The 15,884-nt window shown below is 35.6% G+C and overlaps 1 protein-coding gene across 2 annotated transcripts in view; it reads right to left on the minus strand.

The window, feature by feature from the left end:
- Positions 1–15,884, minus strand: part of LOC135203154 (probable cytochrome P450 CYP44) — a 168,037-nt gene that overhangs the window by 19,911 nt on the left and 132,242 nt on the right. The window contains exon 9 of one of the 2 annotated variants that reach the window (XM_064232830.1): positions 84–162. In XM_064232830.1, the coding sequence (XP_064088900.1) occupies positions 84–162 (79 nt within the window). Of the gene's footprint in view, positions 1–83; positions 163–2,820; positions 3,037–15,884 lie in introns of those variants that run through there. The other variant, XM_064232831.1, reaches the window with a different exon arrangement.

Below are 15,884 nucleotides of genomic sequence, written 5' to 3' on the forward strand. Positions count from 1 at the left end.
TAGGTTAGGGTAAATGGTTCTAACATTTGTGCTTTACTACATACATACAATCTATCAACAATCCTGATTAAGTCTTTACTGACCCCGGCAGGAATATGATAGCCACCAAGTACCAGATCCTTTTGGGGCAACCTCTGCACTGATTCTCCAATGGGGTAAAATCTGGAAGAAAATTTAAAAATCTCACTATAATTTGTTTTAATCCAGCTCTGCTGTGACTAACATTCATTGAACTTTAGAAGGAAGTTTCTAATGCAGTTTTTCTTGGGATGTATGAAATACAACACCTAGACAATATTTTTCCCAAGCAAATGTAAGAGTTAAAACTTAAACTAACCGTAAGGTGAAAATATCGCATATCGCAAACTTAATACAGTATAACCTAGCCTAGCCTACCCTAATTACGCAAACAACACTTACAGTAGCATACCATGGCAAAATCATTAATATAAAATATTTTTATTAATAATGTAATTTATTCAATAATTTACTAATAAAAAGGATGAAAAACACTGAACCTGAGGAAGAAATAAATCTTAAAACATTTTCCTTCCACTGTATCTAACGCAACTCTTTATTAAAACACTTGGGTATCTTCATGAGAAAGCATTGGAACCACCTGCTGCACATACACAGGTTCATCTGCATGCTCTTCCAGGGTTTCCAAAGACCTAGTTATGCTTGATTCAGTAGGTGAAGCAGTAAACATTTTTCTGTATCTGGTCTTTCATCCATTCACCACATTCTCATCTCATCAATCAGCCCAGATCTTTTCTTCAGGATGACCGTGGATTTAACCGATGTCAAAGATTTCACAGCATTAAAAATGTTTTTATCTTTTAAGATGGTTAAGATCATTGACTATGAAAATTCCTATGCTATTGCCATTACGGGCATGCCACCTTTATGCTTGGCAGTTATTTCAAGTTTCAGCTCAATATTAATTTACATTTTTCTTCTCTTTAGCAGTAGCCAAAGACACTGACAGGCATCTTGAGACATGATGGATGAAGAAAAACCACAATGTAGATACAGGAGTATCCAAAATATGAAAGCAATACAGAACACTATTGATTATTGATTGTACTACATACATGCTAGTGGCCATGTGGTAATGTGGGAGATGAGGAGCTCTCATGCTCCCTAGATGCCCAGCATTCACAAAAGAGGATCATACTAAAAATTGCTTCCCACAAAAATCTAAATTCAGAATCTGGAATACTGTTTCTACTGAATGTGTATTACCACTATTTTCATCATAAAATAAAAATATTTAAAAATGAACCATTGTAATCCAAGGAGCCTTTGCACAGGTACCTTAGTTAGCTTGTCCCTATATATATGTATTTTTTTTACATGTGACTGTTCTACAATAATAAGTATACATTATGAATACTACAAAATCCCTTTAGGTAACCTCTACAACTGGACTTGATAAGACAAACAGAATACCTTCCTACCTAAAGGAAAAGGACTTGGCAACTGGTTATCTTTTACTTACACATAAGATATGTACATTGTTTTCACACTAAAACATGTTTGTCCATAGTAAACTGATTACAGTATCTGTACATAGCCTCCTTCCATCCACACAGCTCTTTACTTCATAGCTCTTGAAAGACACAAACCATATTGCACATGCCCAGATCACTCCAGTGACCCTGAAGACATCACTGCCACTTCCTGCGATTCCTGCTGGCTTGAAGTAATAAGAGTGCAGTTGTGATACTTTCTACTAACCACCTTACTTCAGTGATATCTCTGCATCTTGGTAACTGTTGACAACTGTAGTCTTAACTGTCCCCATGGCATCAACTACTCCTATGTCTTACACTGCTACCTTATATTCAATTGCATATATGTTATGTACAACATAACAAATGGGCTGCAGCTACATACTGTCTGTGGGTGACCCTTCTTTCTCTACTACTGATTAGATTTTCTTCTTCCTGCTGACCCGTTTCTAGAGAGCCCCTCCTACTTAAAATATTCTGAAGCACAGTCAAAACCAATTATCTCCAAAACCCACTAGTAGGGAGACCAGAGCCACAGCTTCCCAACATTCCACAACCTTCAAACTTGGACTACCACATGAAAATGAAGGGGTATATGAAGCCAATCAGCAGTCTGGATGGTCAAAATTACACAAGTGTAAAGAAGTTCATAATGCCTGTTTTATCACTATACGTAACCTGTAAGAGCAGAAAACCTTCATCTATTTGCCAATTAAGTGTTTCCTGGGAAATTATTTCCTATTCTCTGATACATAAAACAGTAATATGGTTGCAACACTTTCTTCTTATAATTCCATAACATATCAGTAAGACATCACTTTCCTGAACCATATTTGCAAATATAACAAAAGAAAGGAACTTTACATAGCAAAAACTTTCCTGCAATATAAGAGTGGGCTCTTTCACACTCAGTTCAAAAGGTTAAGTCTATAAAAGAGGCAAAAATCTATGCAAAACAATTCCATACTAAAAAAAAAAAAAAAAGAAAATACATGCACATCAACAGCAAAAGCTCCACATTTTGATAGAGGAATGCAATATGTTACATATTACCTTCATTCTAACCATGAAGTATATGGGTCAATTAATTCTTCTCAGATAAACTACCCCACAACTTTTATCTAGCCATTTCAAAGCTGGTGTAACACAACACAGCTTTTTCAACTTCCCACCTGGGGATCATAGGGAAGTTTTTGTGTAACTCTTCAATCAGTTCACTGAGTTTCAGCTTCACTCTGTTTCTGAATTGCATCACTTTTTCTGCACAACCATCATCTGACTTGGGTGGAGCATCTGCAATGTTCTCCTCTGTAGCTTCCCCCAAATACTTGATAAGTTCTTCATTCTTCACAGCAATCATCTCTTTTTGGCTAAAATATCTAACGGCATGTAATTCAGAAAAATATGGTGAGGTCATTTTGTTAACATAGATGTCTCTCATTGAAGACTGGAAGAAGCTGAAAGGCTGGGGAACATTCCGAAAAGAAAAGACAGGAAGCCAACCTTCGCTGTTAAGGCACTTCTGCAAAGAAAGATTAACCAGAAATTATTCATTATAAACACTAAAAAAAACAAAAATAAGTTCCTAAAAAGAATGTACAAGAAGATATTCTACAAACACATGCACTAACTTGAATACAATAATAGTAATTAAGTGTGTTTATTTTAAAATTCTATTATAAAAAATACATAATACAAGAGGTTTAAAAATAAGTATGCATAACTTATGCTATACTTTCTTGGTAATAGTGCATGGGTTTTAAGAAAAATTTTACAATGACGAAATATTTTTATTGAATGTCTATATGAGAGAACCACACAGAAAAAGCAGAGCATACTTTACACAATCTTTATCAAAAATTTCCCATCAAATCTATATAAAGGACACACTGCACTTAGTAATTATTTATAAGAAAACTGAAATACTGTATAGTAAAACACAACCCTTGACTAAGACCATGAGAATTACATTTTTTTTTATGTTTTGCTTCCATTATCATTTCCCACTACTGTAATTGTCTCCCCCTTTCACGATTTTTGTAATGATAACACAATAAGCTGGAAGTTTCTCAATTTGGGATTTATTTCACTTGTAAGAGAAGTAGAAACTGTAGGTGACATCATCACCTCCTGGAGCTGAATTTGATGTCATGTGAAAGAGTAGAAGGCTTCTAGAGCAAGCAAGAAATGCCAAATGCTTCAAAAGTAGATAAGGAACAGTAGGATTGTATACAAGTACAGTACGGTCACCAATTATGCGAGAATTTGGTCGATCCTCAACCTCGTAAAATTGGAAATTCACAGATTTTGATACACATACCTTATGGGAATAATTCCATTAGGGCCAAGGCAAACGGCAACTTACCCAGTCAAACTTTTTTATACTACCCATTTTCAATACTTTCTATGTACTATACTATAATTTTTTCTAATATAAAATTATTCTTATGGATAAATAAAACATTAAAAAGTTTTCCATAACTTGAAAAAGTTTAAAATTACACACAGGATGGTGAAAACTCCCACACATAAATATGCCACCATTGGGTGTAACTGTACTGTACGATGCAATCATTTCCTTCAAAAAACCTTTTGGATGGAATTTTCTCTACCTATCCTCTGCCAAAAATCCTTCAAAATCCTCTATCTCATCCTCCGAGAAGAGTTCTTCTGTTGAAGGAAGGCTTAGTGAATCATTTGAGGTTTCGGGGACTTGCGAATCATGCGTGTCTTCACTCCCGTGAGGCCTAACAAGCTTGGTTACAAGCGCCTGTCAGTTTCTTTGTCTGACACTTTCACAATGTAATCATTTTCATATAAATTTATTCTACAATAAAAAAGAACTGATGAAAATTCCAAATTTGATATGAAATTACAATTCCTTAAAAAGTAATGATACAAATTCAAAATTCAACAAGAAATCTCTCTCTCTCTCTCTCTCTCTCTCTTCGACTTCTAGGCACATGCATACATGATGTGGATGATCATAATACACTTGGCAGATCTGAATAATACATATGGCGATGATGATACCGATCATTCATACACACTGCGCTATGATGTCACAAAATGCGTGAGGCAGAGCCTTCCGTCTTACTTAATGCTGAGCAGAACCCTTCAGAATACACTTCGCAGATCTGAATAATACCTATCGCGATGATGATGATACCGAACATTCAGAATACACTTCGCAGATCTGAATAATATGTACGACGATGGTGATGATACCAATCATTCATACACACTGCGCCATGATGTCACAAATGCGTGAGGCAGAGCATTCCATCTTAGCTAATGGCTGAGCAGGAAATCTTTCTCTCGCATTCCTCCTTGAAGGAAAAATAGTTTTTTCCTCCAAGCATTCCCCCCACCCCTTCTCTCAGATACCAGCAAAACTGCACCCCTCCCCTAAAATACTCTAAAAGACAATAGATTGGATACATTTTGCGGCACGTAACTCGCAGACTTTGAACGGCTTCGCAGATACAAAAAATTTATTTTTGAGAACTAGCGACCGCATAAAAGGGGAATCACACAATTCGAACACGCATAGTTCGGGACTGGACTGTACTTTCTACTCTGCCACTCCTTGGCATGTACATCTCAGGCAGTTGTAATATGATTAGCATATACTTGCTAATACTCCTGTACTTTTCTAACTGGACACTGTCTTGTATTGAACATTTAGGTGATACTCTGGCTAGTGAATAAACCTTAGTACACACAGTCCCCAGTTATCAGTGGGAGTTCAATTCTGACAGCTTGATGCTAAGCGAAAGTTGCCAATACCTGAAAATCGGGGATTTTCAGCTCTTATCTGAAGATAACCAGATTTTGGTGAAGATAACCAGTTAATGGCATCTTTGTTAGGGATGTATTGGTACCAATACTCTTTTATCAGTGCTGATAACTGGAAATGAACACATTTCGACGCCATAAAACCGGATTGCCGATAACAGAGTCCACCGATAATTGGGGACTCCCTGTGCTGAGATTGGGGATTCCCTGTGCTGAGATATGATATCCAATTAAAAAAAAAAAAGAACAAAACCATTTTAATGTTAGATAAGTGTGCTGACAAAGATTCCAGTGCAGCTAATAAGTTTCTTGAAGATTTTTTTTTTCTTTTAAGAAAATTGTGAACTCCAAGTGAAACTTTGAAAGTTGCATTTGCTTACATTATAAAGGCAGCATTGTTGTATACAACAACCTTTACATCATTATTTGTCTTACCACTACTTATGAAGGTTACAGGTTACGTTTAAGGGGGCCGGCTGGCTAATGCCGTTTTTTAACGACAGGACTTTGACATTCATACCACTTAATAAGGTATCTTGGGACATCTCCAAACCGCATATGATTTTTGCCTCTGACCTTCGGTTTTGTGACGCCAGGGCAATTTATCCCGAAAATAACCATTTTTCAAATTCTATCTCCTCCTTTGATATTTAATATTAAGACCTGGGATTACTACCATATATAGACCTGATGTAGACCTCCAATCAAATGGAGAGTTTTTTCTCTAAAAGTAATTTTTTTTGCTAGATATGAATTTTTCAATATGGTAAAAAATTAAACCCTATAAATCACGAGAAAAAAATTTATAAAAAAAAGACGAAACAAAAATTGGAAAAAAGGGCTCTATTTGATTGTTCTATAATGTTTTTCTGAGTTATATACCAAATTCCAATGTTATAGCTTTAAAACTAAGTGAGGAGATAGATTTTGAAGGTCAATAAGTATAGTTTTGAGATACGGGCGTTCAAAGTTTTCCTGCGTATTTCTATAAAGACAGTGTTAATAAATAATGATTATTATGAATGTATATTTCTCTTTTGTGTATTAATAAACCAAAACTATTTTATTTATCATAATTTAATCATAAATGATGATCCCTTTGCTCATATATCGTAGCCTGGGGCACTGCTTGAGGTAAGATGGGGCACTCCTTCCTACATAACCGCATCTCTCCCCTTCAGTAACTCGGCTTATTACAGTGAATTTTCTTCTGTAAGTTAGCGAGATGTTTTCCTTGTATTTTCCTCTTTGGCATGATGACATTCTTGCCGAAACAAAGATAAACAAACGTAAATGCAAGAGAATGTCAGAGGTGAGACTCGAAGGTGTACTCTCTTTTTACAAAGACAATTTGATAAATCATGATTATTATGAATTTCATATTCCATTTTGGGTATTAAAAAACCAAAACTATGTTATTTATCATAAATGAAGATCTCTTTGCTCAAAGATCGTAGCCTTGGGCACAGTGTGACGTGTGCTGTCAGGCAAGAAGGGGGCGTTACTAGGCAACCCTCCCCTCTCTCTTCACTAACTACGCGTATATTATGATATTCTGTAATAATACTTGAGCTATTTTTCTTCGTCTGTATGTCAGCAAGATGTTTTCCTTGTCTTTTCCTCATTGGCATGATGAACTTCTTGCCGAAACATACATAAACATACGTAAAAGCAAGCGAATGTCACGAGGTGAAACTCGAACGTGTAATCTACTTGAAGTCTATGGTCCAACTGATTCATGATTGAACCAGATACTCGCTTATGCGAGCCACGGAATCTCTACAGATGCCATTTCTCACAATTTCTTCGCCAATAATTATCAAAATTTACAATAACAGAAGAAATATTGCATTTTCTTGTACGGATGAATGTTTTAGGCTTATTGAGTTATGTTTAATAATTACCCTGTAACTACGAAAGTAAGAGGAATTTTGACGAAATATTTCGTATACGTATTCTCAATTGCCATATGAAGCTCCATGAATTTTTTCATGACTTTGCATTTTTCGCCCTATACCACCATATATAGGGGTTCTGGCCGGCCCCCTTAAGGTTGGGTTAATTAACACGTGCATTTATGTGAATATTAGTTACATATGTAAGCGCAATTAGGAATAAAAAGGAAATGTGTAAAGTGTTTTTTCTCTTATTACCTCAAGAGACCTTTAATAAATAAAATGCCACCAGACCAAAACAATAAAAATTGCTGAAGACAAATAGGAAATTAGTTGATACTGTAAAATGTTCCTTTATGGAAAAGATGACAACAATGTCAGTTCTATAGCTGATAAGACATAATTTCCAACAAAATAACAAGTAGGTAATCTACAGATAAACTTATAAAATAAAACTGAATATCATATACTTGCCTTTTCTGCTTCATCCAGTTCATGACCTCTACGGTGCATCCTCACATAGCGCTGTCCTTTTTTAATTATGCAGTATTCCAAGCCACAATCACTAAAAACCTTCCCTAAATCTTCTTTCAAGTTGATAGCTTGAAGAGTTGGGTAACCACATCCAACATCCACTAAATAGACACCATTATTAGGCACTTTACATATCCTTCCAAAACTCTCATAATTGTAATAAGCTTTTCTAAGGTTTCCAGATTTACTCCTTGTAATAATATTGCTTTTGGAATGTTCATGGGATGGTTTGCTCACGTTGCTAACATCACTAAAGAGAATAATAGAGAGTGCATGTACACCTCTTGCGTTGGTTGCTACATAATCAGCTGCAGCATTGTAAGCCGTAGTACCGAGAGATGATAGAACTGCTGCAAAAGCAATATTGAGGGAAAGGCACAAACCCCCTTTACCCTCTACTATGACTTCTTTGTAGATCTCTTCCCAAGCAGGCACAGCTTTATGCGATTCTTTGCTTAGGAATGAAACATTCTGTGAAAAAACAAAGATTATTAGAAATAAACTGACTGGATCAATCACTCACTTTACGATTGCCTTCAGATACATTAGTTCTCTTTCCAAACACACTCAAAAAGACATCCAGCTTCTTATTTTTCCATTTGAGCTCCAAAGGCCCTCCATTTACAGAAAATGGTTCCTCCATTTACAGAAAATGGTTCCTCCATTTATAGAAAATGGTTAAGTGCTGCTTGACCAAAATGCAAGCTCCGCAGGGTTGGTGGGAGGGCAAATTAGAATAAATACTCTTATAAATAGTAAATATTGCTTTTACAAAATTATATTACCATATATAAATATTGTTATTATAAAATTGTACTAGTTTTGGCTTAACAGTATTGTTAAATGACTGCCTGCTGAATAACTATGTCTGGGAGTCGAGGCATTCTGGGGAGTAACAAGGTGCCTTGTGGGCTTTTGCCCAACACTCAAATCCAAGAGAGAGGGCAAAGCAATCACTATGAATGGCAGAAACGCCACCCTTCTCAACTTCTGCAAGAAAAGTCAAAAGTCCCTTACTAGCAGAGTACAGCAGCAAGTTGTGAAAGTCTCTCTTCGTAAGGCATCGCTAGACAGCCTCCATACATGAAGATTAATGAGGCTAGAGGCTAAGTGTGTGGTGGTAACTCCAAATCTGAGGCTGATGGAGCAGTTTCTTCCAGTGATGGAGGTCTCTTGGGAGGTTCACCAGAATAATAAGGCCTGCTTCACCCAAAGTGGGGATATTAGGGCTCAGGAGGTACTATTGGGCTGCTGCAGTTTGCCCAACACTAGCCTGATTAAGAAATGGGGTAAATATGCTAATACTCCCACATTTGCCCCAAAGACCATACAAAGCACTGCATACCCATGCCATCAACTCAGTCAGAGCTGAGCAGTACTCTGAAAGTTTTTCGCCTAGGCTGGTTGCTGGGTCTAATAAGGGAGTTCCCCACTGTTTCCAAAACATGCTACAATGCTCATAATATAAAGCCCACTTGGCCTTGAAGTACTTGGTCTAGTCTGCTTCAGAAAACTAACCCTGAACCAGATAAACCGAAAGGGCAACCAATTAATAACATACTGAGATGGAAAGAGGATGCAATGCATATACAAAGGTGTAAACAAATTAAAATCCTTTAGCACATATCACTGTTATTATCATTATAATAATATTCAGATGAACCCTATTTATATAGAACAAACCTATAGGTGCTATTGATTTGAAATTTAAGCTTTCAAAGAATATGGTGTTCACTTGAAAGAACTAACAGGAGGCAATAGGAAATTTAATAGGAAATATATAGAAGAGATGTTATTAGAAAAGAGAAAATACATTGATAAAATAAATAAATAGATTTAAATGTAAGTACAGTATATCAGTCATATACAAGGCAAATTGTTTTAGGTTGGTACCACTGGCAATGAGTGCTGAAATATCTGACAAGAGAAGTTTTGGCCCAGATGTGGCTTCCTCAATGAAACACACATATACATCACATCAGCAAAAAGACTCCATAAATCTCTGCTTCGCCCCCAATCATAAAATCTTTTTCAAGATCACTTTACTCTTACATTGGATCATTAATATAGCATCATCATCCAACAACCCTGAACTCTAACATGGCAAGATCACAGGGAGATGTATGATGCTGGGGAAATCTAAGATAGGATCTTTACCTCAGCATTCTAAGATCAACTAACATCCAATCCACTTGAAGAGCTCAGGCCTGAAAACTCCGAGGCCAGAATTGCCAAGATATGGACTGGGCTACAGAGATCTTGGATTAGCAGTACTACCTTTACAAAATGCAGCAGACAACTAACCCTCCTCCAACTAAAAGAGTCACAGACTCATGTTGCTAATTATTTATCTATGGCCCATTCAAGCCATCTGAAGGAGTTCCAGCAAATTTCATTCAAATTCCAAGGTACAAAAGAAACTGACTCACATGGGGATAGCTGGAAGTGACCAAAATGTTAACACAGGTTCTCATATACAGTCCATGGAACTCAAGAGGCTAGTGTCAGCTACAACAATGCACTTCCCTTGGGTTCTAGGGATTAAAGTGATACTGATATTCTGCCCATCATAATCAGTGCATCACAAAAGAGATTTGGTGACACCTTCATTCCTGAGATAAGCCACTATGGTGGACTTGTCTGACATCACAAAGGGTAAGACAGGGTGGGGGTTGTCTGGATGCTCTATGGAAAAGTACTGTCAGTTCAGTTCCAGCTGTAGCAATCTTATTCTGAACCAGCTGTGAAGAACTAGTTTTCCAAGGAGTTCACATGACAAAGCAACCTTTGCCATAACTTTGCAAGTGGGGATGAGGTTTTTACAAGCTTAAGAGGGAATGGAGCCTTTGTATTTTCTTCAGCTTAGATTATACCAGAAATGTTGTATCCAGCCACGACAAATAAAACACCTCTCTTGCCAGGTCCAATTGTCCATGCTGATGGTTTGGCCCAAGTATTGGCACAGGCTTATATAAAAACTGAGGTGATTCCCCAGCTTCTACAGAGGATGGTACTATAATCAGTCAATATTTAGTTACCTCAACAGCCTCGTGCCTTTCCTGTGAGCCCAGAGAGCAACAGGGACCATGACCGTAGTGAAGACCTGTGAGACCATGGCCACACGAAAACAAAATTTCATCGATCTAATAGACACCTCCTAGTCAAACAAATCAGAGTAATAAGTGACAAACATGGGTACTGGGACCTAAAAGTGCACCCCTCAAAGCCAGGGATGCCAAAAAGGTTCAGTAGATGAGTGGTAGGAACGAATTGAGCTCCTGAGCAGTGTTGTACCTATTCTTCCCCGAAACTGGGTGGGGTCAATTACCTGCGTCAAAACACTGGAGCACTACCGATAGTTTTTAAACTTAAGCTGACATGAAAGTTAGGTACCGATAGCATTGCAATTATACTTTGTAAGTTTATATAAAAATAATAATTAATGAATATCTTAATGATAAGGATCCTGAATCACTAACTAGACCTAAACCAAAAGTTTATCATATGATAACCATTAATCCATTACAAGTTCACAGCACTTTTCCCTACTTACAATGAATTAATCCAAATAAGGAAAATCATAAACACTTGAATATGCAAAACAAATCACATACTGCAAGCATAACAGGAAACAAAAGAAATGTGCTAAGCATTAGCAAAAGCCACTGAACTTATCTAAATATGTAAACATTAACGAGCCACTAAACTATCCACATTCATTCTAAATTAAATGACAAGCTAAAATTGATATATAAAAAATGACTCACAACTAACTAATGAGGCCTGTATTAAGAAAACAGGGTGACTTAAAAATTAAACGAATACAGGCGGCCGTCGGTTAGCGGCAGGGATTCCGTTCATGGCCTCCGACAACGAGCGATTTTCAACGCTAAGCAATTTTAAAGTCTACGGCCGCCTTACACCTTCTTTCGGAATACTAGACCAGTTAACAGCGCCCTAGACCAGTCAAACGGCACCATAATCCCGCAATGGCCCAATAAGTAAAATTATATTTATGCAGTGCAGTACTATAGAATCTACTGTACAGTACATTATAGTATTATAAATGCTATAAAGTGGAAAAAGCCTAGCCTTAATCCTTTGGGTGTTTGGAGTATGTAAAGATATAATAGGGTTTTATACAGTGTATAGGTAGCTGTAGTGTTCAAGTTACGATAATTCGTCTTACAATAACCCGATTTTATGAGAGACCAAATTCCAATAGCCTAACTTCATCCCATCTTCTAGTTACATAAGTTCAAAAGCAGCAAAAGAGAACAATGAAAGTAAAGTTTTAACGTTATACTCGTTGCGTAAATGTGTACAGCCATGAACATCCAAGAAGGAAATAGCTTTTTTTTTTCTAAGTACGTACAACCGAATTGAATAACAACATCCGTTTGGCTTGTATTTCAATCATCATACTATAGTACACTATTACCATAGTTGTTATAAATGACGTTATGTAGAATAGGACTGAGATATCTTAATGTGATAACTTTATTCGCTGTAGATCAAAGATCAATAGGGAAATGTACCATATATACTTGCATATCATGCGCTTTTGAAGCCCTAATTTAGGAGCTGATTTTAAGGGGGTCACATCTTACATGAGATATAAAATTCAAGTATGTAATAATCATATATTAGTAATGTATGATACAATACAAACTTAATGGATATGCATCTTTTCCATGGATCTTTTAAAAATTTATGTTTTACTTCACTGCATCCAATAATATTATGTACTTTCATATTACTATTTGTTTGTATTATAAAATACAAACATAGCAATCATGTTTTGGTTTGAAAATCAGCTGAGGGCGATTGAGAGTAAATTTGTGTTGCAGTGTTGAACTCATGTCAGAGCAACTTTCTTGCTTCTAGTTAGTGCAAATGAATCTCAAAATACTCTATTTATGAGATCAGGTTATTTTACGTTATACAGTGTTTGCAAGTGGAAATATCACTTAAAAATATATCGTTTGCAAACGAAATTTAGTTATTTTTTTGTTAGTAGATGGTGCTGGCATGTTTATTGTGTAAACAAAAACCGACAGATTCCGTTCGATGTTTTCACTTTATCTCATCAGAATACTACGAGTTTACATATTTATATTTTATTGGAGTGAAAACAGTAAAATGTTTTCTTTTCATGCCCAATAGTTCTGATTAAAACAAATTTCTCTCATTTTGTTTACAGACGAGTTTGAAGGTACTATACCTAAGTTTGCAAGTTTCATCCATATACATAGTACTATTATTGTGCATTGGCAACAAAGATATAACTCCAGTAAACTTATGCCAACAAACACAACCATAGATAAAATTGAGAGAAAACCATTTTAATCAAAACTTCAGGTCTTGAAAGAACACATTTTACTGTTGTTTTTACGCAGGTAAAGGTTCGTACTACGATGAAATGAAATGAAAATAGCAAACGGAATCACATAATATTTTTACACAATAAACATGCCCACAACGCAATCTGTTAAAAAAAAAAAATATACTTCAGTTCACCAAACGTAATTAATTTATATTTCGACTTAAAAACACGTAGTAAAATGACAAATTACCTTGTCTTATATATGTAAAGTATCTAGATATTTTACGCTAACTAGAAGAAAGGCAATTTGCTCCGAATTGAGTTAAATACGGAGAAATAAACTCATATTCGCCATAAGCTGATTTCTAATCCAAAACACTGACCGCTTTGTTAGTATTTTATGATATAATAATACGAGAATACATACAATATTATTGGATACTGTAATGTATAACTTTTTAAAAGAATCACAGAAAAGATGCATATTCTTTGTGTTTTTATTTCGTAAGTATACTTAGCCGTCAACAGCCTAACATCCCTCAATTAGGTATGGCGATGTCAGTCCGAACTTCAAATCTGATTCCTGTTTCGTGTCCATTTTTTTTTTCTAATAAATCTAATCGATTTGTGACTGGTTGGTCATAACTAATTGCGGTAGTAAGTCGACTACTACTGTAATGTAAAAATATATCAGTCCTATTCTCCTTAACGTCATTTGTGACATAACTGGTAATTTTTTACTATCGTACGATGGTTGAAATGCAAGCAAAATCAGCTGCAATACTACTGACACTTTTTGCAATCTCTTTTACTGTTTTAAACTCAACTAGAAGATAGGATAGATTAAGTGGTGAAGGAAAAGGGGTTAGCCTAACTAAAAAATGGAATAGATAAAGAAGAGGAAAAGAGGTTAGTCTATTGTTAAATTTAGGTCTTGTAAATTTAACTCTCATGATATGTGCGATACGAGATAAAAATCATTTTCCGAGGGTGAAAATTTTGGGGTCACATGATATGCGAGATCGCATGTTATGCGAGTATATACGGTACTGTTAAATTTAAACATAGTTATAGCTGAAGCTGAGAAAACTGTTCAAGCTGCTAATGACCATTATCGTGCATCGGCAACAAGGATAAAACTCCAGTAAATGTAAGCCATCAAATACAACCGTAGATAAAATTGAAATAAAATCATTTTAATCAAAACTACGTACTGCGCTTGAAAGAACACATTTTACTGTTGGTTTCACGCCAATAAAAGATAAATAACGTAAAGCTCATATTACGATGATATAAAGGAAAATTGCAAACTGAATCACGTATTGTTTTACTGAATAAACATGCCGCCAATGTAATCTGTTAAAAAAAAAAAAAAAAAAAAAAAAGAGTTCACAATCACAATGAGACATATTCAAGTCATATTTCCACCTAAAAACACAACGTATAAGGAAAAATAACCTTGTCTCATATAAGTCAAGTATCTAGATGTCTTCATCATGTGAAGGGTTCTTACAAAGACTTCAAATGGACATGCGTACTGCCACTGTATCATATTTATGAACAAAAATAAAAAAATACCTTGTAATACATTTTTCATACATTTTTAACATAAAACTTATAACAAAAAGCTGAAGTTTCATTAACAAAATGAGTTATAATTGGCTCCCAAATTAATAAAATATAACCACGTGAGGTCTTTGTAAATGCAATTTCCCGAACAGTGGCGGACAAGAATGAACATGAAAAAACATTCTCTGATAACGTGGAGGGAAGTTTCAAAAGCTGCCTTAATTTGTATCATATTTATGTACAAAAATAAAAATAATCTATGCAAAATATATTTTCATACACATTTTACACAAAGGCATGAATATTTATAAATTGACACATCCATAGCTAAATTTGCACTTATTTAACTCGATATTTTCAGCACAGAACAGCATTAGGGGCATATAGTTTACCCTAATACCTATGTAATAACTCTCAATAAAAATTAATATCATTTGCATAATCTTTATGGTATGAACGATATTTCTACAAATGTATGTAGTACTTGTTAGACATAATGGCGCTAGCAGCGCTGTTAACCAAAAATTGTGACTAAAAAATACCTTAAAAGGGGAGTCAGAGGCTTCTGACATGTCCAATTTAGCAGTTCTCTGGTATTATAGCAATATTTTACTAGAAATAGTGCTAAAGCATACACATTTCACGGGAGCGACACGGCTGAGCCCAGAAAATACCTTTTTTTTAATTAATATTTTTGACGACAGCCGTAAAATTAATTTGCTGCTAAGCAACTGCGCCGTTAACTGCGGGCCACCTGTACTTAGACCGAGTAGTGGAATTAATAGAAAGATTTTCACCATGAAATTCAATAAACGACACTTAATGAACTTGTAAAAAAGCCGAAGGTACACAAATTATAATACGTACTTATAACCATCACTATGATACTGATAAAATTAATTATGGAAAAGGAAGAACTGGTTACATTCTGGGGAGCAAAGTCAATAAGTCTGTTCAGAATGAAAGGCACGCTCGATATGAATAACAGGTGAATAAAGCAACTGTGCAAAACAAAAAGACAAAATGAGAAACAGCAGCAGTAACAATATGATACACAATGGGAAGTTCCAATAAGCACTACTTGGCACACTTATTAAATGCCCAAAAGACCATAATTAGTACAGCAAAAGAAAGATAAAAATAATCATGGTTGGTAAAGGCTGAAACAGCCAAAATAGTAAAGATTAATGCGCTTTCAGGTCTGTTCAGACAGTTGTTACATTCTATACAACTATTATCTGCTGACAG

Source organism: Macrobrachium nipponense, chromosome 33, assembly GCF_015104395.2.
Source record: "Macrobrachium nipponense isolate FS-2020 chromosome 33, ASM1510439v2, whole genome shotgun sequence".
NCBI classification, from domain to species: domain Eukaryota; kingdom Metazoa; phylum Arthropoda; class Malacostraca; order Decapoda; family Palaemonidae; genus Macrobrachium; species Macrobrachium nipponense.